Source organism: Oncorhynchus masou, unplaced genomic scaffold (genome assembly GCF_036934945.1).
Source record: "Oncorhynchus masou masou isolate Uvic2021 unplaced genomic scaffold, UVic_Omas_1.1 unplaced_scaffold_844, whole genome shotgun sequence".
NCBI classification, from domain to species: domain Eukaryota; kingdom Metazoa; phylum Chordata; class Actinopteri; order Salmoniformes; family Salmonidae; genus Oncorhynchus; species Oncorhynchus masou.
Window position 1 is genome coordinate 163,454 of NW_027014907.1, and position 23,644 is coordinate 187,097.

Here is a 23,644-nt window from a genome sequence, read left to right on the forward strand (position 1 = left end):
ACAGTATGACCTCTGTGAGTGAATCCACAGCCCTAACACTCTGTGAGAGAATCCACAGCCCTAACACAGTATGACCTCTGTGAGTGAATCCACAGCCCTAACACTCTGTGAGAGAATCCACAGCCCTAACACTCTGTGAGAGAATCCACAGCCCTAACACAGTATGACCTCTGTGAGTGAATCCACAGCCCTAACACAGTATGACCTCTGTGAGTGAATCCACAGCCCTAACACTCTGTGAGAGAATCCACAGCACTAACACAGTATGACCTCTGTGAGTGAATCCACAGCCCTAACACTCTGTGAGAGAATCCACAGCCCTAACACAGTACGACCTCTGTGAGAGAATCCACAGCCCTAACACAGTATGACCTCTGTGAGAGAATCCACAGTCCTAACACAGTATGACCTCTGTGAGTGAATCCACAGCCCTAACACTCTGTGAGTGAATCCACAGCCCTAACACAGTATGTCCTCTGTGAGTGAATCCACAGCCCTAACACTCTGTGAGTGAATCCACAGCCCTAACACTCTGTGAGTGAATCCGTAGCCCTAACACTCTGTGAGTGAATCCACAGCCCTAACACTCTGTGAGAGAATCCACAGCCCTAACACTCTGTGAGAGAATCCACAGCCCTAACACTCTGTGAGTGAATCCACAGCCCTAACACTCTATGAGAGAATCCACAGCCCTAACACTCTGTGAGTGAATCCACAGCCCTAACACTCTGTGAGTGAATCCACAGCCCTAACACAGTATGACCTCTGTGAGAGAATCCACAGCCCTAACACTCTGTGAGTGAATCCACAGCCCTAACACTCTGTGAGTGAATCCACAGCCCTAACACAGTACGACCTCTGTGAGAGAATCCACAGCCCTAACACTCTGTGAGTGAATCCACAGTCCTAACACTCTGTGAGAGAATCCACAGCCCTAACACAGTATGACCTCTGTGAGAGAATCCACAGCCCTAACACAGTATGACCTCTGTGAGAGAATCCACAGCCCTAACACTCTGTGAGTGAATCCACAGCCCTAACACTCTGTGAGTGAATCCACAGCCCTAACACAGTATGACCTCTGTGAGAGAATCCACAGCCCTAACACAGTACGACCTCTGTGAGAGAATCCACAGCCCTAACACTCTGTGAGTGAATCCACAGCCCTAACACAGTATGACCTCTGTGAGTGAATCCACAGCCCTAACACAGTATGACCTCTGTGAGTGAATCCACAGCCCTAACACAGTATGACCTCTGTGAGAGAATCCACAGCCCTAACACTCTGTGAGAGAATCCACAGCCCTAACACTCTGTGAGAGAATCCACAGCCCTAACACAGTATGACCTCTGTGAGAGAATCCACAGCCCTAACACAGTATGACCTCTGTGAGAGAATCCACAGCCCTAACACAGTACGACCTCTGTGAGAGAATCCACAGCCCTAACACAGTATGACCTCTGTGAGAGAATCCACAGCCCTAACACAGTACGACCTCTGTGAGAGAATCCACAGCCCTAACACAGTACGACCTCTGTGAGTGAATCCACAGCCCTAACACTCTGTGAGAGAATCCACAGCCCTAACACAGTAAGTCCTCTAACAGGAGAGAAGCTAGTGGTCAGGAGGAGTAGAGGGAGGTGGAGGAATGTTTTTGTAAAATGTAGGTCTCTGCCAGAGGGCATCTCAGAAACATGCAGACTCTCTCAGCCACACTGTGACCTCACATGCCCTAATGTCTAAGACTAATACGCAGTTACCCCACAGCCATGCCTGCTCTCTGTGATGTCTAAGACGTGGAAGTGTGTGTGTGTGTGTGTGTGTGTGTGTGTGTGTGTGTGTGTGTGTGTGTGTGTGTGTGTGTGTGTGTGTGTGTGTGTGTGTGTGTGTGTGTGTGTGTGTGTGTGTGTGTGTGTGTGTGTGTGTGTGTGTGTGTGTTTGCGTGCATGCGTGTGTGTGCGCGTGTGTGTGTGTGTGTGTGACTCTAACCCTCGCCTTAGATGTTTGAGTAGTTGGGTTGTTTACACGGGAATGTTAATTATCAAATCATGTTGAAATGTTGTATACCAGGGAAAGGCATCTTTGATGGGGGTGGAGCCACACATGTTGATATCAGGACAAATGAACAACAGGAAGCTACAGATGCTAAATGGCCATAAATGTTTACTGCTTTTAGACCTGTCCACTAATGAATATAGTTGCTTCAGAGTTCGTGTTGATATTTCAACCTGCGTGTCCTGATCGTGTCTGTTGTGGATGGACAAAATCAACATGCGCGCGAGGGCGCACGCGAATGCGCCCCGGCTAGTCTGCATGTTAGACTTAATTTGCCTCAATTCTACACTTTGCCACGGGGCATAGAGAAAATGTTACATCTTAAATCTTAAAGCAACTTTGCTGCAATTTTACATTGTTTCCCATGGCACATTGGGAAGATTTAGCAATTGTATAACCCATTTCATGGAATTCTACTAATTTTGCAGAGAAAAATGTTTTAAATATAATATCTGAGTGATTAACAAAATCAATGTCCGGTTATTTGACCATGATTACTAGAAGTTTAGATAGTCTAGCCAGCTAACTTAGTCTGTCGTGTAAAACCAGTCATCCAGCGGGTCTACCACACATTATAACTGCGTCCCTGGGCCACGGGCAAAACACAAACGCATTCAGCGTTAAGTGATCTGAGTGTGCATTCAAGTGTGTAGGCTAACTACACCCCCCACATTCTCAGACATTTGTGAATTATTATTCAACAAATGACAGTATGTCATCGTTCCATTACAGTAATCAGCGTCTCGGTGTGGAAGTTGAAGACTCCCGATTGGATTTCACTAATGGCGATGAACCCATATCAACATTTCATGCCCATGAGAACAAGACCTCCCGTAGTTCCCCTGGTCGCCTGTCATATCTTTCTCCCAGTAAGAGTATTGTACTGTGGTTATTTCAGGACCACGCCCCAGTAGACAGCTCCTCTAGTCACTTGACTAACCAAGTCCTCTGCTATAGTAGGGCTACTTAAAAGGGGAATTAACTCCTAGCTTTTACTTGGGACAACTTTGGATATTTTTCACAAACGTTTTAATTTCTTTCTTTCTGAGAATAAGAATAGTTATTGGCCATGGCAGAGAGGAAACGTCTCCCAAGAGATAGTGACGATGAAGGGTCGTTGCTGTCTAGACTGGGGACAGACAGCCCGAAACCCAGGGTCAAATTCGGCGGCATGTTCTGCAACGTGGAAGGCGCTTATGAGAATAAAACTTTACATTTTGAGTCGTACAACAGCAGCCCCCAGTCTGTGAGACGACATGTTAAGATTAAGAACGAGGAGAAATGCTGGTCGGATACTTTCAGTGACACCGGGAGTGTGAGTAACTTCTCGTCGGTCAGTGAGACCAGACCAAGTGGAGACAGAGCAGTTGGGTCCGAAACCGGCTCCTCCCGGGGTCAAATCGTTTACCAGACTGGACCTGGACACAACCGTGAGCACAATGGAAAACGGCAGGTAAATCCACCACAGATTTATTTTCCCCTGTGGAAGATATGTTATATTGTGCGGTGCCTGAATTGACAACATGTTAAAAGTCCATTTACAAATCATATATTTTTTTCTCTCCGTGTTTTGAACGTATATCTTTATGGAGGAAGTTAACCTAACACAATCTAATTGATATGTAATTAATTGATCATGTATAGCCCAGGCTATGTTTAGGCTATTCTAAGCTAGATCAATGTTTAGCCAAAAGGAGCTGTCCCAATGGGCATGGTACTGAAATGACCATTATTCTGCCCATTGGTTGCCCATGGCCTAAAGAAAGAGATCTCACATTTGTATCTGTGATTTCAACACCTGGCTGCTCCCACTGGTAACAGGCCCCGAGTTTTATCAAGAACACGGGTTTTAAGTGGCCACTAAATTTTTGTGGCTGTGTAGGGTAAAAGCCTGCCAGGATGCCTGCCTAGCCCCTATTAGCGGTAGGATGTGTGATGCCAGCCAGTAACTGGTAGGATGTGATGTGTCTGGAATATTAAACGAGCAGATGGTGCGCGAGGCAGCCGGATGTATTGTTGAAGGGAGGACTCTGACTGGTGCGCGACAGCACTAACAAAGTAACGGTAACCTAGAACATATTGTTTCTATTATTTTTGTCGGTATATTCCTATATTCACACAATCTGACCAGTAGGATAGTGTAAATTAGATTACAGAAATTGGCTCCGACGACGGATTTTATTAAAGCGAGGAAATAGGCTACCAAGCGGTGAAAAATCCGTTTCTCGTGTTCTTTGAAACGTCGGGAATCAACGCTCAGCCTCCCATTGAACCGCTACACCGGCCGGCATGTCTTACCAAGGCAAGAAGAACATTCCCCGTTTGTCGGTAGGCACTCCTCGTTCATCGGTAGGTATATACGTTTGTCGCCCCACACACCGGTATTATTTATCGATTGCAAGAGAAAAAAGGTAATGGTGTGATAAATCGTATTTGAATCACACACGCACGCAACTACCGGCTACTGCTTTAGCCTACAGACTTCACAATATCAAAGCCCGAACAAGATACTCTCTTGGCATCGAATGTCTGTTCCGTCCTGGTCATGTCAAGACGTTTTCTCGCTGCAAATACAAGTAAAACACACAGAGTCTATATAATATAGGCGAACAATAAATTGTAGTGAATTGATCATGGCGGCGCCGGCCGCTGTGGACTGATCAGAGAGCTGTCTCGCATTGTCGCATGTCCCCACATTTCAGTCAGTGATTTAATTGAATGGCATGCAGAATCCGGCCAAATAATAGATTTCAATTGCATATAATATCGTCCAATAAATGTTTTCCATTGAAAAGACTCAACAAAGATCTCAAACGTCTCTGAGATGCATTTCTAAGTGACCACGACAGCCTATATCGTTAACCATCAAACCATGGACATCTTGCAGCCGAAACGGTCTGTCTGAGTCACCGAGAGCCTCTATGTCTCCTGCGGAAGGTTTCCCCTTGTCGTTAAAACGGGTCAGATTCATCCATGCGGATGAAGGGAGCACAGTTGTACGCCATAGCAACAGAGACGGGGCGTAGTTGGCGAAGCCACACTGAATCCTTCCGGGCAATTTGACACAGTGGTCTGGCTGATGCAAAGCCTACATACAGTACAGGGCCGCTCCTTTAACCGGCATGACCCAGATTCTCCTCCTTTGGAATTATTCTCCCCATTTTTGACGAGCAGCAGTTGAATATGAAGCCATTAAAAAGGCTACATGACTAAAATCAATACAGACATTAAGACTGCCATAATTCCTAACTGTAACCAAAATACCAGTGTGAGAGAAATGATAATTGCTGTTCCCCGGTTACACTCTTTCTGTATGGGAGGCACTGGTGGTAGCTTACTGTCTGTTCTTCTGTGGTCGTGTCTGTCTATCTGCCTGTCTCTCTATCTGTCTGTCGTTCTGTGTCTCTACCTGCCTGCCTGTCTGCATGTAGGCCTGTCTGCCCGTACGCCCATGTGTCTGTCTGTCCGTCTGTCCATCCCTCAGTCTGTCTACCAGTCACATTCTAAAAACAAACCTGCGTTAATAAAAACAACACAGGGTAAAAATCGGACAGAATACACATGGTATTATTTTTGACCCAGCCAGTTGAGCACTTAGTTGGGTTATTGAGCTATGACCCATTGGGCCAGATCAGAAGACTGGAGGTATGGATTAGTAGGGGGTGTGGCTCTCAGATAGTTATTTTAGGCCACCCGTGAGAGTAAATGTCATTCCGATCATCTGTTCTGTTGTCTTGTCGACACGTGTTTAGGTTGAGCACAGACACTTGAAGTTTAACGAGACCTACACAAAATGAGTGCCACAGGTGCATATGCATATCCCAATGTTGGAAAGTTACCACTTCGTTATGATATTTAAATAATCATGTTATTAACTGTATATTAAAATATGCAATGTTCAAAAAATATTGAAGGACATTTTTAATTAGCAGTGTACAAAACATAACATGATGAACAGGAATGACATTTACTCTTTCGGAATGTTCAACAAGACCTATCTGAAAGCCACGCCCCCAATAGGCCATACTTCCTGAAAATAGCATGGCAATAAAAACGCATTCGATGGTTAAATTAACCCAGGTTTAGGTAATCCAAAGGCATTTGCCTATTAGGGGGGCTTGGTTTTCAGAGTTATTTTTGGCCACCCGTAAGAGTAAATGCCATTCGTATTTGTCATGTTGAGTTTGTACACTGCAAATTTCAATTATCCTTCAATATTTTTGCCTATTACATATTTTATTATACATTTAATTATATTATTATTTAAATATTTTAACAAATCTGTAACAAGCAATAGGCACTATAAGGACCTCATACTCTTGTGTAAGCCTTATAACAGCCCCAGAAGTGTCAGTGCTCAACATTAACATGTGTTGACAAGACAACAGAACAGATGGACTGGAATGACATTTACTCTCCCAGTGTTCTGATCCGACCCGATGGATCACAGCTCAGTAACCCTGCATCAACAACCCAACCTGGTTCCTCTTAAAGAAAACAATGGGGTTTTTGTGACCCAACTGGCTGGGTCACAATAACCCAATGTGTGTTCTGTCCAATAGTTACCCAAATTGGGTTGTTTTTATCCCAGATATCTTTTAGAGTGCAATGGGTTTTTTTGTCAACCAGTAGCAGCAGTAACTCTGAACCGAAACTGTGAAGTCCTAGAGTGTAGCCCTCTGGTGTCCCTCTGGTGTCATGGCTCTCTGTGGATCTGTCACTTTACATTATGGCTTCACTGTTGTCTTTCCCATCAGGGTCTGTCTGTCTGTCTGTCTGTCTGTCTGTCTGTCTCTGTCTGTCTCTGTCTGTCTCTGTCTGTCTGTCTGTCTGTCTGTCTGTCTGTCTGTCTGTCTGTCTGTCTGTCTGTCTGTCTGTCACTATAACTGGCTGGCTGGCTGTCTCTCTCCATCTAAACTCACTGAGAACCTCATTGTTAACAGGGTCTCTCTCCATCTAAACTCACGGAGAACCTCATTGTTAACAGGGTCTCTCTCCATCTAAACTCACTGAGAACCTCATTGTTAACAGGGTCTCTCTCCATCTAAACTCACTGAGAACCTCATTGTTAACAGGGTCTCTCTCCATCTAAACTCACTGAGAACCTCATTGTTAACAGGGTCTCTCTCCATCTAAACTCACTGAGAACCTCATTGTTAACAGGGTCTCTCTCCATCTAAACTCACTGAGAACCTCATTGTTAACAGGGTCTCTCTCCATCTAAACTCCCTGAGAACCTCATTGTTAACAGGGTCTCTCTCCATCTAAACTCACTGAGAACCTCATTGTTAACAGGGTCTCTCTCCATCTAAACTCACTGAGAACCTCATTGTTAACAGGGTCTCTCTCCATCTAAACTCACGGAGAACCTCATTGTTAACAGGGTCTCTCTCCATCTAAACTCACTGAGAACCTCATTGTTAACAGGGTCTCTCTCCATCTAAACTCACTGAGAACCTCATTGTTAACAGGGTCTCTCTCCATCTAAACTCACTGAGAACCTCATTGTTAACAGGGTCTCTCTCCATCTAAACTCACTGAGAACCTCATTGTTAACAGGGTCTCTCTCCATCTAAACTCACTGAGAACCTCATTGTTAACAGGGTCTCTCTCCATCTAAACTCCCTGAGAACCTCATTGTTAACAGGGTCTCTCTCCATCTAAACTCACTGAGAACCTCATTGTTAACAGGGTCTCTCTCCATCTAAACTCACTGAGAACCTCATTGTTAAAAGGGTCTCTCTCCATCTAAACTCCCTGAGAACCTCATTGTTAACAGGGTCTCTCTCCATCTAAACTCACTGAGAACCTCATTGTTAACAGGGTCTCTCTCCATCTAAACTCACTGAGAACCTCATTGTTAACAGGGTCTCTCTCCATCTAAACTCACTGAGAACCTCATTGTTAACAGGGTCTCTCTCCATCTAAACTCCCTGAGAACCTCATTGTTAACAGGGTCTCTCTCCATCTAAACTCACTGAGAACCTCATTGTTAACAGGGTCTCTCTCCATCTAAACTCACTGAGAACCTCATTGTTAACAGGGTCTCTCTCCATCTAAACTCACTGAGAACCTCATTGTTAACAGGGTCTCTCTCCATCTAAACTCACTGAGAACCTCATTGTTAACAGGGTCTCTCTCCATCTAAACTCACTGAGAACCTCATTGTTAACAGGGTCTCTCTCCATCTAAACTCACTGAGAACCTCATTGTTAACAGGGTCTCTCTCCATCTAAACTCACTGAGAACCTCATTGTTAACAGGGTCTCTCTCCATCTAAACTCACTGAGAACCTCATTGTTAACAGGGTCTCTCTCCATCTAAACTCCCTGAGAACCTCATTGTTAACAGGGTCTCTCTCCATCTAAACTCACTGAGAACCTCATTGTTAACAGGGTCTCTCTCCATCTAAACTCACTGAGAACCTCATTGTTAACAGGGTCTCTCTCCATCTAAACTCACTGAGAAGCTCATTGTTAACAGGGTCTCTCTCCATCTAAACTCACTGAGAACCTCATTGTTAACAGGGTCTCTCTCCATCTAAACTCACTGAGAACCTCATTGTTAACAGGGTCTCTCTCCATCTAAACTCACTGAGAACCTCATTGTTAACAGGGTCTCTCTCCATCTAAACTCACTGAGAAGCTCATTGTTAACAGGGTCTCTCTCCATCTAAACTCACTGAGAACCTCATTGTTAACAGGGTCTCTCTCCATCTAAACTCCCTGAGAACCTCATTGTTAACAGGGTCTCTCTCCATCTAAACTCCCTGAGAACCTCATTGTTAACAGGGTCTCTCTCCATCTAAACTCACTGAGAACCTCATTGTTAACAGGGTCTCTCTCCATCTAAACTCACTGAGAACCTCATTGTTAACAGGGTCTCTCTCCATCTAAACTCACTGAGAACCTCATTGTTAACAGGGTCTCTCTCCATCTAAACTCCCTGAGAACCTCATTGTTAACAGGGTCTCTCTCCATCTAAACTCCCTGAGAACCTCATTGTTAACAGGGTCTCTCTCCATCTAAACTCACTGAGAACCTCATTGTTAACAGGGTCTCTCTCCATCTAAACTCACTGAGAACCTCATTGTTAACAGGGTCTCTCTCCATCTAAACTCACTGAGAAGCTCATTGTTAACAGGGTCTCTCTCCATCTAAACTCACTGAGAACCTCATTGTTAACAGGGTCTCTCTCCATCTAAACTCCCTGAGAACCTCATTGTTAACAGGGTCTCTCTCCATCTAAACTCCCTGAGAACCTCATTGTTAACAGGGTCTCTCTCCATCTAAACTCACTGAGAACCTCATTGTTAACAGGGTCTCTCTCCATCTAAACTCACTGAGAACCTCATTGTTAACAGGGTCTCTCTCCATCTAAACTCACTGAGAACCTCATTGTTAACAGGGTCTCTCTCCATCTAAACTCACTGAGAAGCTCATTGTTAACAGGGTCTCTCTCCATCTAAACTCACTGAGAACCTCATTGTTAACAGGGTCTCTCTCCATCTAAACTCCCTGAGAACCTTATTGTTAACAGGGTCTCTCTCCATCTAAACTCCCTGAGAACCTCATTGTTAACAGGGTCTCTCTCCATCTAAACTCACTGAGAACCTCATTGTTAACAGGGTCTCTCTCCATCTAAACTCACTGAGAACCTCATTGTTAACAGGGTCTCTCTCCATCTAAACTCACTGAGAACCTCATTGTTAACAGGGTCTCTCTCCATCTAAACTCCCTGAGAACCTCATTGTTAACAGGGTCTCTCTCCATCTAAACTCCCTGAGAACCTCATTGTTAACAGGGTCTCTCTCCATCTAAACTCACTGAGAACCTCATTGTTAACAGGGTCTCTCTCCATCTAAACTCACTGAGAAGCTCATTGTTAACAGGGTCTCTCTCCATCTAAACTCACTGAGAACCTCATTGTTAACAGGGTCTCTCTCCATCTAAACTCCCTGAGAACCTCATTGTTAACAGGGTCTCTCTCCATCTAAACTCACTGAGAACCTCATTGTTAACAGGGTCTCTCTCCATCTAAACTCACTGAGAACCTCATTGTTAACAGGGTCTCTCTCCATCTAAACTCACTGAGAACCTCATTGTTAACAGGGTCTCTCTCCATCTAAACTCACTGAGAACCTCATTGTTAACAGGGTCTCTCTCCATCTAAACTCACTGAGAACCTCATTGTTAACAGGGTCTCTCTCCATCTAAACTCACTGAGAACCTCATTGTTAACAGGGTCTCTCTCCATCTAAACTCACTGAGAACCTCATTGTTAAAAGGGTCTCTCTCCATCTAAACTCACTGAGAACCTCATTGTTAACAGGGTCTCTCTCCATCTAAACTCACTGAGAACCTCATTGTTAACAGGGTCTCTCTCCATCTAAACTCCCTGAGAACCTCATTGTTAACAGGGTCTCTCTCCATCTAAACTCACTGAGAACCTCATTGTTAACAGTGTCTCTCTCCATCTAAACTCACTGAGAACCTCATTGTTAACAGGGTCTCTCTCCATCTAAACTCCCTGAGAACCTCATTGTTAACAGGGTCTCTCTCCATCTAAACTCACTGAGAACCTCATTGTTAACAGTGTCTCTCTCCATCTAAACTCACTGAGAACCTCATTGTTAACAGGGTCTCTCTCCATCTAAACTCACTGAGAACCTCATTGTTAACAGGGTCTCTCTCCATCTAAACTCACTGAGAACCTCATTGTTAACAGGGTCTCTCTCCATCTAAACTCCCTGAGAACCTCATTGTTAACAGGGTCTCTCTCCATCTAAACTCCCTGAGAACCTCATTGTTAACAGGGTCTCTCTCCATCTAAACTCACTGAGAACCTCATTGTTAACAGGGTCTCTCTCCATCTAAACTCACTGAGAACCTCATTGTTAACAGGGTCTCTCTCCATCTAAACTCCCTGAGAACCTCATTGTTAACATGGTATCTCTCCATCTAAACTCACTGAGAACCTCATTGTTAACAGGGTCTCTCTCCATCTAAACTCACTGAGAACCTCATTGTTAACAGGGTCTCTCTCCATCTAAACTCACTGAGAACCTCATTGTTAACAGGGTCTCTCTCCATCTAAACTCACTGAGAACCTCATTGTTAACAGGGTCTCTCTCCATCTAAACTCACTGAGAACCTCATTGTTAACATGGTATCTCTCCATCTAAACTCACTGAGAACCTCATTGTTAACAGGGTCTCTCTCCATCTAAACTCACTGAGAACCTCATTGTTAACAGGGTCTCTCTCCATCTAAACTCACTGAGAACCTCATTGTTAACAGGGTCTCTCTCCATCTAAACTCCCTGAGAACCTCATTGTTAACAGGGTCTCTCTCCATCTAAACTCCCTGAGAACCTCATTGTTAACAGGGTCTCTCTCCATCTAAACTCACTGAGAACCTCATTGTTAACAGGGTCTCTCTCCATCTAAACTCACTGAGAACCTCATTGTTAACAGGGTCTCTCTCCATCTAAACTCACTGAGAACCTCATTGTTAACAGGGTCTCTCTCCATCCACTGGTAAAGGATCCACCACTGCTCGGTCTATGGATCAGCTAGTTGACATTATAATATTGTATTAGTGCTCACTAAAGCATTGTGCTACTGTTTATACACCCTACGTTCACTCCCCGTTGACCTTGTCCTATGACTGATGTGATCATAGTGTAAACTGAGGCCATGGTGGCAGCAGCAGAGGCAGTACTAGCTGGCGGGGGAACAGCCTTTAGAGAGGGCATTGTAGTTCCCTCTCCCCTCTCCTCGTTTGAGACCCCGTGCCAAGGGAGAGGAGAGAGTGACTGGGGCTAGAGTTGGGGAAGAAGGGAGGAGAGAGGGGAGGGGAGAGAGTGACTGGGGCTAGAGCTGGGGGAGAAGGGAAAGGAGAGAGGGGGAGTGACTGGAGCTGGAGGAGAAGGGAAAGGAGAGAGGAGGAGTGACTGGAGCTGGGAGAGAGGGGAGGGGAGAGAGTGACTGGGGCTAGAGCTGGGGGAGAAGGGAAAGGAGAGAGGGGGAGTGACTGGAGCTGGAGGAGAAGGGAAAGGAGAGAGGAGGTGTGACTGGAGCTGGAGGAGAAGGGAAAGGAGAGAGGAGGAGTGACTGGAGCTGGAGGAGAAGGGAAAGGAGAGAGGAGGAGTGACTGGAGCTGGGAGAGAGGGGAGGGGAGAGAGTGACTGGGGCTAGAGCTGGGGGAGAAGGGAAAGGAGAGAGGGGGAGTGACTGGAGCTGGAGGAGAAGGGAAAGGAGAGAGGAGGTGTGACTGGAGCTGGAGGAGAAGGGAAAGGAGAGAGGAGGAGTGACTGGAGCTGGAGGAGAAGGGAAAGGAGAGAGGAGGAGTGACTGGAGCTGGGAGAGAGGGGAGGGGAGAGAGTGACTGGGGCTAGAGCTGGGGGAGAAGGGAAAGGAGAGAGGGGGAGTGACTGGAGCTGGGGGAGAAGGGAAAGGAGAGAGGGGGAGTGACTGGATCTAAGGGGAAGAAGGGAAAGGAGAGAGGGGGAGTGACTGGAGCTGGGGGAGAAGGGAAAGGAACGAGGGGGAGTGACTGGAGCTGGGGGAGAAGGGAAAGGAGAGAGGGGGAGTGACTGGAGCTGGATGGGAGTATGGAGAGAGGGGGAGTGACTGGAGCTGGATGGGAGTATGGAGAGAGGGGGAGTGACTGGAGCTGGATGGGAGTATGGAGAGAGGGGGAGTGACTGGAGCTAGAGCTGGGGGAGAAGGGAAGGGAGAGAGGGGGAGTGACTGGAGCTGGATGGGAGTATGGAGAGAGGGGCTGGTGGAGGGCGGTTATGGTGGCTCGTAGGAAGCAGGGGCTGGGCCTAGACGCTGGAGGTCTGGTGGGTGGTGGTGGTCTGGTTGGTGGTGGTGGAGGTCTGGTGGGTGGGTGGTGGAGGTCTGGTGGGTGGTGGATGTCTGGTGGGTGGTGGAGGTCTGGTGGGTGGTGGAGGTCTGGTGGGTGGTGGAGGTCTGGTGGGTGGTGGATGTCTGGTGGGTGGTAGAGGTCTGGTAGGTGGTGGTGGTCTGGTGGGTGGTGGAGTTCTGGTGGGGGGTGGTGGGAGGATGCTACTGATGATTGGTTACAATGAACTCAACTGACTCCTGCAACATGCTGTTTTTTACCGCCAGTGTAACATCTACAGTGTAACTTCTACAGCATGTAGTGTAGCCTCTACAGGCTAGCTTGTTCAGTTTAGCTTATGCAGTGTAGCTTATGCAGCGTAGCTTTTGCAGTGTAGGTTTTGCAGTGTAGCTTATACAGTGTAGCTTCTGCAGATAGCTGCTTTATAACACTTGTCTGGTCTTAGCAGCACCTCCCCTACTGATAGCTGCACTGCCCCTACTGATAACTGCACCTCCACTACTGATAACTGCACCTCCCCTACTGATAGCTGCACTGCCCCTACTGATAGCTGCACTGCCCCTACTGATAGCAGCACTGCCCCTACTGATAACTGCACTGCCCCTACTGATAGCTGCACTGCCCCTACTGATAACTGCACTGCCCCTACTGATAGCAGCACTGCCCCTACTGATAGCTGCACTGCCCCTACTGATAGCTGCACAGCCCCTACTGATAGCTGCACTGCCCCTACTGATAGCTGCACTGCCCCTACTGATAGCTGCACTGCCCCTACTGATAACTGCACTGCCCCTACTGATAACTGCACTGCCCCTACTGAATACTGCACTGCCCCTACTGATAACTGCACTGCCCCTACTGATAACTGCACTGCACCTACTGATAACTGCACTGCCCCTACCGATAACTGCACTGCCCCTACCGATAGCTGCACTGCCCCTACTGATAGCTGCACTGCCCCTACTGATAGCAGCACCTCTCCTACTGATAGCTGCACTGCCCCTACTGATAACTGCACCTCCCCTACTGATAGCTGCACTGCCCCTACTGATAACTGCACTGCCCCTATTGTTAACTGCACTGCCCCTATTGTTAACTGCACTGCCCCTACTGATAGCTGCACTGCCCCTACTGATAACTGCACTGCCCCTACTGATAACTGCACTGCCCCTACTGATAACTGCACTGCCCCTATTGTTAACTGCACTGCCCCTACTGATAGCTGCACTGCCCCTACTGATAACTGCACTGCCCCTACTGATAACTGTACTGCCCCTACTGATAACTGCACTGCCCCTACTGAATACTGCACTGCCCCTACTGATAACTGCACTGCCCCTACTGATAACTGCACTGCCCCTACTGATAACGGCACTGCCCCTACCGATAACTGCACTGCCCCTACCGATAGCTGCACTGCCCCTACTGATAGATGCACTGCCCCTACTGATAGCAGCACTGCCCCTACTGATAGCAGCACCTCCCCTACTGATAGCTGCACTGCCCCTACTGATAGCAGCACTGCCCCTACTGATAGCTGCACTGACCCTACTGATTGCTGCACTGCCCCTACCGATAGCTGCACTGCCCCTACTGATAGCTGCACTGCCCCTATTGTTAACTGCACTGCCCCTATTGTTAACTGCACTGCCCCTACTGATAGCTGCACTGCCCCTACTGATAGCTGCACTGCCCCTACTGATAACTGCACTGCCCCTACTGATAACTGCACTGCCCCTACTGATAACTGCACTGCCCCTACTGAATACTGCACTGCCCCTACTGATAACTGCACTGCCCCTACTGATAACTGCACTGCCCCTACTGATAACTGCACTGCCCCTACCGATAGCTGCACTGCCCCTACTGATAGCTGCACTGCCCCTACTGATAGCAGCACTGCCCCTACTGATAGCAGCACCTCCCCTACTGATAGCTGCACTGCCCCTACTGATAGCAGCACTGCCCCTACTGATAGCTGCACTGACCCTACTGATTGCTGCACTGCCCCTACCGATAGCTGCACTGCCCCTACTGATAGCTGCACTGCCCCTACTGATAGCAGCACCTCCCCTACTGATAACTGCACTGCCCCTACTGATAGCAGCACCTCCCCTACTGATAGCTGCACCTCCCCTACTGATAGCAGCACCTCCCCTATTGATAACTGCACTGACCCTACTGATAACTGCACTGCCCCTACTGATAGCAGCACCTCCCCTACTGATAGCAGCACTGCCCCTACTGATAGCTGCACTGCCCCTACTGATAACTGCACTGCCCCTACTGATAGCAGCACCTCCCCTACTGATAGCAGCACTGCCCCTACTGATAGCTGCAATGCCCCTACTGATAACAGCACCTCCCCTACTGATAGCAGCACCTCCCCTACTGATAGCAGCACTGCCCCTACTGATAGCAGCACTATCCCTACTGATAGCAGCACTGCCCCTATTGATAGGAGCACCTCCCCTACTGATAGCAGCACTGCCCCTACTGATAGCAGCACTGCCCCTACTGATAGCTGCACTGCCCCTACTGATAGCTGCACTGCCCCTATTGATAGCAGCACCTCCCCTACTGATAGCTGCACTGCCCCTACTGATAGCTTCACTGCCCCTACTGATAGCAGCACCTCCCCTACTGATAGCTGCACTGCCCCTACTGATAACAGCACCTCCCCTACTGATACAGCACCCCCCCTACTGATAGCTGCATTGCCCCTACTGATAGCTGCACTGCCCCTACTGATAGCTGCACTATCCCTACTGATAGCAGCACCGCCCCTACTGATAGCTCCACTGCCCCTACTTATAGCTGCACTGCCCCTACTGATAACAGCACCTCCCCTACTGATAGCAGCACCTCCCCTACTGATAGCAGCACTGCCCCTACTGATAACAGCACCTCCCCTACTGATAGCAGCACCTCCCCTGCTGATAGCTCCACTGCCCCTACTGATAACAGCACCTCCCCTACTGATAGCAGCACCCCCCCTACTGATAGCTGCATTGCCCCTACTGATAGCTGCACTGCCCCTACTGATAGCTGCACTATCCCTACTGATAGCAGCACCGCCCCTACTGATAGCTCCACTGCCCCTACTTATAGCTGCACGGCCCCTACTGATAACAGCACCTCCCATACTGATAACAGCACCTCCCCTACTGATAACAGCACCTCCCCTACTGATAACAGCACCTCCCCTACTGATAGCAGCACCTCCCATACTGATAGCTGCACTGCCCCTACTGATAGCTGCACTGCCCCTACTGATAGCTGCACCTCCCCAACTGATAACTGCACTGCCCCTACTGATAGCAGCACCTCCCCTACTGATAACTGCACTGCCCCTACTGATAGCTGCACCTCCCCTACTGATAGCAGCACCTCCCCTACTGATAGCAGCACCTCCCCTACTGATAACTGCACTGCCCCTACTGATAGCTGCACTGCCCCTACTGATAGCTGCACTGCCCCTACTGATAGCAGCACTGCCCCTACTGATAGCAGCACTGCCCCTACTGATAGCAGCACTGCCCCTACTGATAGCAGCACCCCCCTACTGATAACTGCACTGCCCCTACTGATAGCAGCACTGCCACTAATGATAGCAGCACTGCCCCTACTGATAGCAGCACCTCCCCTACTGATAACTGCACTGCCCATACTGATAACAGCACCTCCCCTACTGATAACAGCACCTCCCCTACTGATAACAGCACCTCCCCTACTGATAGCAGCACCTCCCATACTGATAGCTGCACTGCCCCTACTGATAGCTGCACTGCCCCTACTGATAGCTGCACCTCCCCTACTGATAACTGCACTGCCCCTACTGATAGCAGCACCTCCCATACTGATAGCAGCACCTCCCCTACTGATAACTGCACTGCCCCTACTGATTGCTGCACCTCCCCTACTGATAGCAGCACCTCCCCTACTGATAGCAGCACCTCCCCTACTGATAACTGCACTGCCCCTACTGATAGCTGCACTGCCCCTACTGATAGCTGCACTGCCCCTACTGATAGCAGCACTGCCCCTACTGATAGCAGCACTGCCCCTACTGATAGCAGCACTGCCCCTACTGATAGCAGCACCCCCCTACTGATAACTGCACTGCCCCTACTGATAGCAGCACTGCCACCAATGATAGCAGCACTGCCCCTACTGATAGCTGCACCTCCCCTACTGATAGCTGCACTGCCCCTACTGATAGCTGCACTGCCCCTACTGATAGCAGCACCCCCCCTACTGATAGCTGCATTGCCCCTACTGATAACTGCACTGCCCCTACTGATAGCTGCACTATCCCTACTGATAGCAGCACCACCCCTACTGATAGCTCCACTGCCCCTACTTATAGCTGCATTGCCCCTACTGATAACAGCACCTCCCCTACTGATAGCAGCACCTCCCCTACTGATAACAGCACCTCCCCTACTGATAGCAGCACCTCCCCTACTGATAGCAGCACCTCCCCTACTGATAACTGCACTGCCCCTACTGATAGCTGCACTGCCCCTACTGATAGCAGCACTGCCCCTACTGATAGCAGCACTGCCCCTACTGATAGCAGCACTGCCACCAATGATAGCAGCACTGCCCCTACTGATAGCTGCACCTCCCCTACTGATAGCTGCACTGCCCCTACTGATAGCTGCACTGCCCCTACTGATAGCTGCACCTCCACTACTGATAGCAGCACCCCCCCTACTGATAGCTGCATTGCCCCTACTGATAGCTGCACTGCCCCTACTGATAGCTGCACTATCCCTACTGATAGCAGCACCGCCCCTACTGATAGCTCCACTGCCCCTACTTATATCTGCACTGCCCCTACTGATAACAGCACCTCCCCTACTGATAGCAGCACCTCCCCTACTGATAACAGCACCTCCCCTACTGATAACAGCACCTCCCCTAATGATAGCATCACCCACCCTACTGATAACAGCACCTCCCCTACTGATAACAGGACCTCCCCTACTGATAGCAGCACCGCCCCTACTGATAACAGGACCTCCCCTACTGATAACAGCACCTCCCCTACTGATAGCTCCACTGCCCCTACTTATAGCAGCACCCCCCTACTGATAACAGCACCTCCCCTACTGATAGCAGCACTGCCCCTACTGATAGCTCCACTGCCCCTACTGATAACAGCACCTCCCCTACTGATAACAGCACCTCCCCTACTGATAACAGCACCTCCCCTACTGATAACAGCACCTCCCCTACTGATAACAGCACCTGCCCTACTGATAACAGCACCTCCCCTACTGATAGCTGCACTGCCCTTACTGATAGCAGCACCTCCCCTACTGATAGCTGCACTGCCCCTACTGATAGCTGCACTGCCCCTACTGATAGCTGCACCTCCCCTACTGATAACTGCACTGCCCCTACTGATAGCAGCACCTCCCCTACTGATAGCAGCACCTCCCCTACTGATAGCTGCACTGCCCCTACTGATAGCTGCACCTCCCCTACTGATAGCAGCACCTCCCCTACTGATAACTGCACTGCCCCTACTGATAGCAGCACTGCCCCTACTGATAGCAGCACTGCCCCTACTGATAGCAGCACTGCCCCTACTGATAGCAGCACCTCCCCTACTGATAACTGCACTGCCCCTACTGATAGCAGCACTGCCCCTACTGATAGCAGCACTGCCCCTACTGATAGCTGCACTGCCCCTACTGATAGCAGCACTGCCCCTACTGATAGCTGCACTGCCCCTTCTGATAGCAGCTTTATAACACGTGTCTTTATATGACTGAGTCACGTGGTTGTCTCCCCAAGGTACCTTAAGGTGATGGTACTAACTGTCAGTTCTTCTGGATAAGAGTGTGTGTTGAATGACTAACATGTACATGTGTATTTGTGTTCCTCGCTGCTGTTGATGGTTCCTGTGTCCCCAGACTGATCGCCTCATTATCAAAGGAGGAAAGATTGTTAATGACGACCAGTCGTTCTACGCAGACATCTATGTGGAGGATGGCACCATCAAGTAAGATGTTACTGTTAACACACACAGATACACACACACAGATACACACACACAGATACACACACACACACACACACAGACAGATTGACACACACACTGACACACACACACACACACACACACACACACACACACACACACACACACACACACACACACACACACACACACACACACACACACACACACACACACACACACACACACACACACACACACACACACAGATTGACACACACACTGACACACACACACACACACACACACACACACACACACACACACACACACACACACACACACACACACACACACACACACACACACACACACACAGACAGATTGACACACACACTGACACACACACAGACACACAGACAGACAGACAGACAGATTGACACATACATACAGACAAAGACACAGACAGAGACACAGAGGCAGACAGACATATAGACACAGGCAGACGGAGAGGCAGACAGAGGCAGACAGACATATAGGCAGACAGACAGGCAGAGAGGCAGACAGACATGTAGAGACAGGCAGACGGAGAGGTAGACGGACATATAGACACAGGCAGACAGAGAGACAGACAGGCAGGCAGACAGAGAGACAGACAGGCAGGCAGACAGAGAGACAGACAGGCAGACACAAGCAGGCAGACAGACAGGCAGGCAGACAGAGAGACAGACAGGCAGACACAAGCAGGCAGGCAGACAGGCAGGCAGACAGAGAGGCAGACAGAGAGGCAGATGTACATATAGACACAGGCAGACAGAGAGGCAGACAGAGAGGCAGGCCGACATATAGACACAGGCAGACAGACAGGCAGACAGAGAGGCAGACAGACATATAGACGCAGGCAGACAGAGAGGCAGACAGACACACAAACTGTTGTTGCTGTTAAAATGTGACCATTGTCCTGTACCATGGCCCGTGTCCTCCTCACCAGGCAGATTGGTGAGAACCTTTTAGTTCCAGGAGGGGTGAAGACGGTTGATGCCTACGGACACATCGTGATCCCCGGTGGCATCGATGTGAACACCAGCCTCCAGACCTCCCAGCTGGGAATGATCCCTTCAGATGACTTCTACCACGGGACCAAGGCTGCCCTGGCTGGGGGCACCACCATGATCAGTAGGGTTCCTCTATTATACTGCTGACACTAACCCTAACTAACCCTAACCTTAACTAACCCTAACTAACCCTAACCTTAACTAACCCTAACTAACCCTAACCTTAACTAGCCTTAACTAACCCTAACTAACCCTAACCTTAACTAACCCTATCCTTAACGAACCCTAACTAACCCTAACCGTAACTAACCCTAACCTTAACTAACCATAACCTTAACTAACGCTAACTAACCCTAACCTTAACTAACCCTATCCTTAACTAACCCTAACTAACCCTAACCGTAACTAACCCTAACCTTAACTAACCATAACCTTAACTAACCCTAACTAACCTAACCTTAACTAACCCTAACTAACCCTAACCTTAACTAACCCTAACTAACCCTAACCTTAACTAGCCTTAACTAACCCTAACTAACCCCAACATTAACTAACCCTATCCTTAACTAACCCTAAGTAACCCTAACCGTAACTAACCCTAACCTTAACTAACCATAACCTTAACTAACGCTAACCTTAACTATCCATAACTAACCTTAACTAACCCTAACCTTAACTAACCCCAACCTTAACTAACCCTAACTAACCATAACTAACGCTAACTAACCATAACTAACGCTAACTAACCCTAACCTTAACTAACCCTAACTAACTCTAACTAAACATAACTAACCTTAACTAACCCTAACTAACCTTAACTAACTCTAACCTTAACTAACCCAAACCTCAACTAACCCTATTTAACCCTAACTAACCCTAACTAACCCTAACTAACTCTAACCTTAACTAACCAAAACCTCAACTGACCCTATCTAACCCTAACCTTAAAACCTCTTGTTAAGGATCTGGGTATTTGATATACCCAAATCTAACTGCCTGTAGTTCAGGCCCTGAAGCAAGGATATGCATATTCTTGATACCATTTGAAAGGAAACACTTGAAGTTTGTGTAAATGTGAAGGGAATGTAGGAAAATAAAACACAATAGATCTGGTAAAAGATAATACAAAGAAAATACCAAACGTTCTTCTGTATTTTTTTTGTACTATCATCTTTGAAATGCAAGAGAAAGGCCATAAATATTATTCCAGCCCAGATGCAATTTAGCCGTTGTCCACTAGATGGCAGCACTGCATGTGCAAAGTGTTAGGCTGATCCAATGAACCATTGCATCTCTGTTCAAAATGTTGTATCAAGTCTACCCAAATGTGCCTAATTTGTTTATTAATAACTTTTCATGTTCAAAATTGTGCACTCTCCTCAAACAATAGTATGGTATTCCTTCACTGTAACTTGGACAGTGCAGTTAGATTAACAATAATTTAATCATTCTGTCAGTATCACATATGTCTCTGTCCTGAGAAATATTCATGTAACTTACAACCTCATGCGAATCACATTAGCCCACGTTAGCTTAACTGTCTCTAATACTATAGAGTCTTTTCAGTCCACAGAGATAATATATTATATAGCAATGAGGGAGAGATAGAGAGATCTAACACTATAGAGTATTTTCAGTCCACAGAGATAATATATTATATAGCACTGAGGGAGAGATCTAACACTATAGAGTCTTTTCAGTCCACAGAGATAATATATTATATTGCACTGAAGGAGAGATCTAACACTATAGAGTATTTCCAGTCCACAGAGATAATATATTATATGGCACTGAGGGAGAGATAGAGAGATCTAACACTATAGAGTCTATCCAGTCCACATAGACAATATATTATATAGCACTGAGGGAGAGGTAGATCCAGTATAGGGAGATTGACAGTTTGAAGAGAAGGAGGTTGGGGGTGGTATAGGGAGAGGGAGGGAGGGAGGGAGGAGGGTGTGGTACAGGGAGAGGGAGGGAGGGAGGGAGGGAGGGAGGGAGGGAGGGAGGGAGGGAGGGAGGGAGGGAGGGAGGGAGGGAGGGAGGGAGGGGTGGTACAGGGAGAGAGAGGTGGTATAGGGAGAGGGAGGGAGGGAGGGAGGGAGGGAGGGAGGGAGGGAGGGAGGGAGGGAGGGAGGGAGGGAGGGAGGGAGGGAGGGAGGGAGGGAGGGAGGGAGGGAGGGAGGGGTACAGGGAGAGGGAGGTGGTATAGGGAGAGGGAGGGAGGTGGTATAGGGAGAGGGGGGAGGGAGGAGGGGGTGGTACAGGGAGAGGGAGGGAGGGAGGAGGGGTGGTACAGGGAGAGAGAGGTGGTATAGGGAGAGGGAGGGAGGGAGGAGGGGTGGTACAGGGAGATAGAGGTGGTATAGGGAGAGGGAGGGGAGGGAGGAGGGGTGGTACAGGGAGATAGAGGTGGTATAGGGAGAGGGAGGGAGGGGGGAGGGGTGGTACAGTGAGAGAGAGGTGGTATAGGGAGAGGGAGGGAGGGAGGGAGGGAGGGAGGGAGGTGGAACAGGGAGAGGGAGGGAGGAGGGGCTGGTACAGGGAGAGAGGTGGTATAGGGAGAGGGAGGGAGGAGACGGTGGTACAGGGAGAGAGAGTTGTTATAGGGAGAGAGGGGTGGTGTTGGGAGAGGGAGGGAGGGAGGGAGGGAGGTGGAACAGGGAGAGGGATGGAGGGAGGTGGAACAGGGAGAGGGATGGAGGTGGTATAGGGAGAGAGAAGGATGTGGTATAGGGAGAGAGAAGGAGGTGGTATAGGGAGAGAGAAGGAGGTGGTATAGGGAGAGAGAAGGAGGTGGTATAGGGAGAGAGAAGGAGGTGGTATAGGGAGAGAGAAGGAGGTGGTATAGGGAGAGAGAAGGAGGTGGTATAGGGAGAGGGATGGAGGGAGGTGGAACAGGGAGAGGGATGGAGGTGGTATAGGGAGAGAGAGGGAGGGGTAGGGCAGCTGCCTCTGGGTCAGATCAGAGGGAGACAATTTGTGTTCCTTTGTGGCAGCGAGTGAGACAGGCTGAGAGGGAATCTCTCTGAGCGGTTAGAGACGGGGGGGGGGGGGGAGAAAAAGGGGGCGACGGAGGAGAGCTGGAGGAGAGGAGACCATGTCTGAGTGCTGCAGTTAGATCATCTGAAACAGGGTCATGCTATCGCAGCCTGTCAGAGAGACTTTGCTCTGAACTCCTTACCCTCAAACCGTCCCCCTGCTCCTATTGGATCTGTGTAAACAGCAGCACAGACCCCCATATGGCTGTTATGTGAACTGTGTTTTTAGGGATGGAACATTGGAGGAAATATCAGCCTGATGTTTTAAATGGATACTTTTTGACTTTGCGTCGTCTACGTTATTCGTGGATCGTCATCGATCTTGAATGAAAGAAACTGAGTTGAAGTTCACAGCTCAGTGTGTGGTTTCCTCTCTCCCCTGTCAGTCCCATAGTTGACCCTGTCCTCTTCTTCTCTCCTGTCCTATAGTTGACCTGGTCCTCTTCTTCTCTCCTGTGCTATAGTTGACCCTGTCCTCCTCTTCTTCTCTCCTGTCCTATAGTTGACCCTGTCCTCCTCTTCTTCTCTCCTGTCCTATAGTTGACCTGGTCCTCTTCTTCTTCTCTCCTGTCCTATAGTTGACCTGGTCCTCTTCTTCTCTCCTGTCCTATAGTTGACCCTGTCCTCCTCTTCTTCTCTCCTGTCCT

General features: G+C 48.5%; 1 protein-coding gene across 2 annotated transcripts in view; it reads left to right on the top strand.

Moving 5' to 3' along the window:
- Positions 1-4,057: 4,057 nt before the first annotated feature.
- LOC135537806 (dihydropyrimidinase-related protein 2-like) overlaps positions 4,058-23,644 on the top strand; it is a 51,883-nt gene continuing 32,296 nt past the window's right edge. For both annotated transcript variants that reach the window (XM_064963815.1, XM_064963816.1), the window contains exons 1-3: positions 4,058-4,405; positions 18,855-18,943; positions 19,893-20,077. In XM_064963815.1, coding sequence (XP_064819887.1) covers positions 4,346-4,405; positions 18,855-18,943; positions 19,893-20,077 — 334 coding nt within the window. In that variant the 5' untranslated portion in view covers positions 4,058-4,345. The remainder of the gene's footprint in view (positions 4,406-18,854; positions 18,944-19,892; positions 20,078-23,644) is intronic.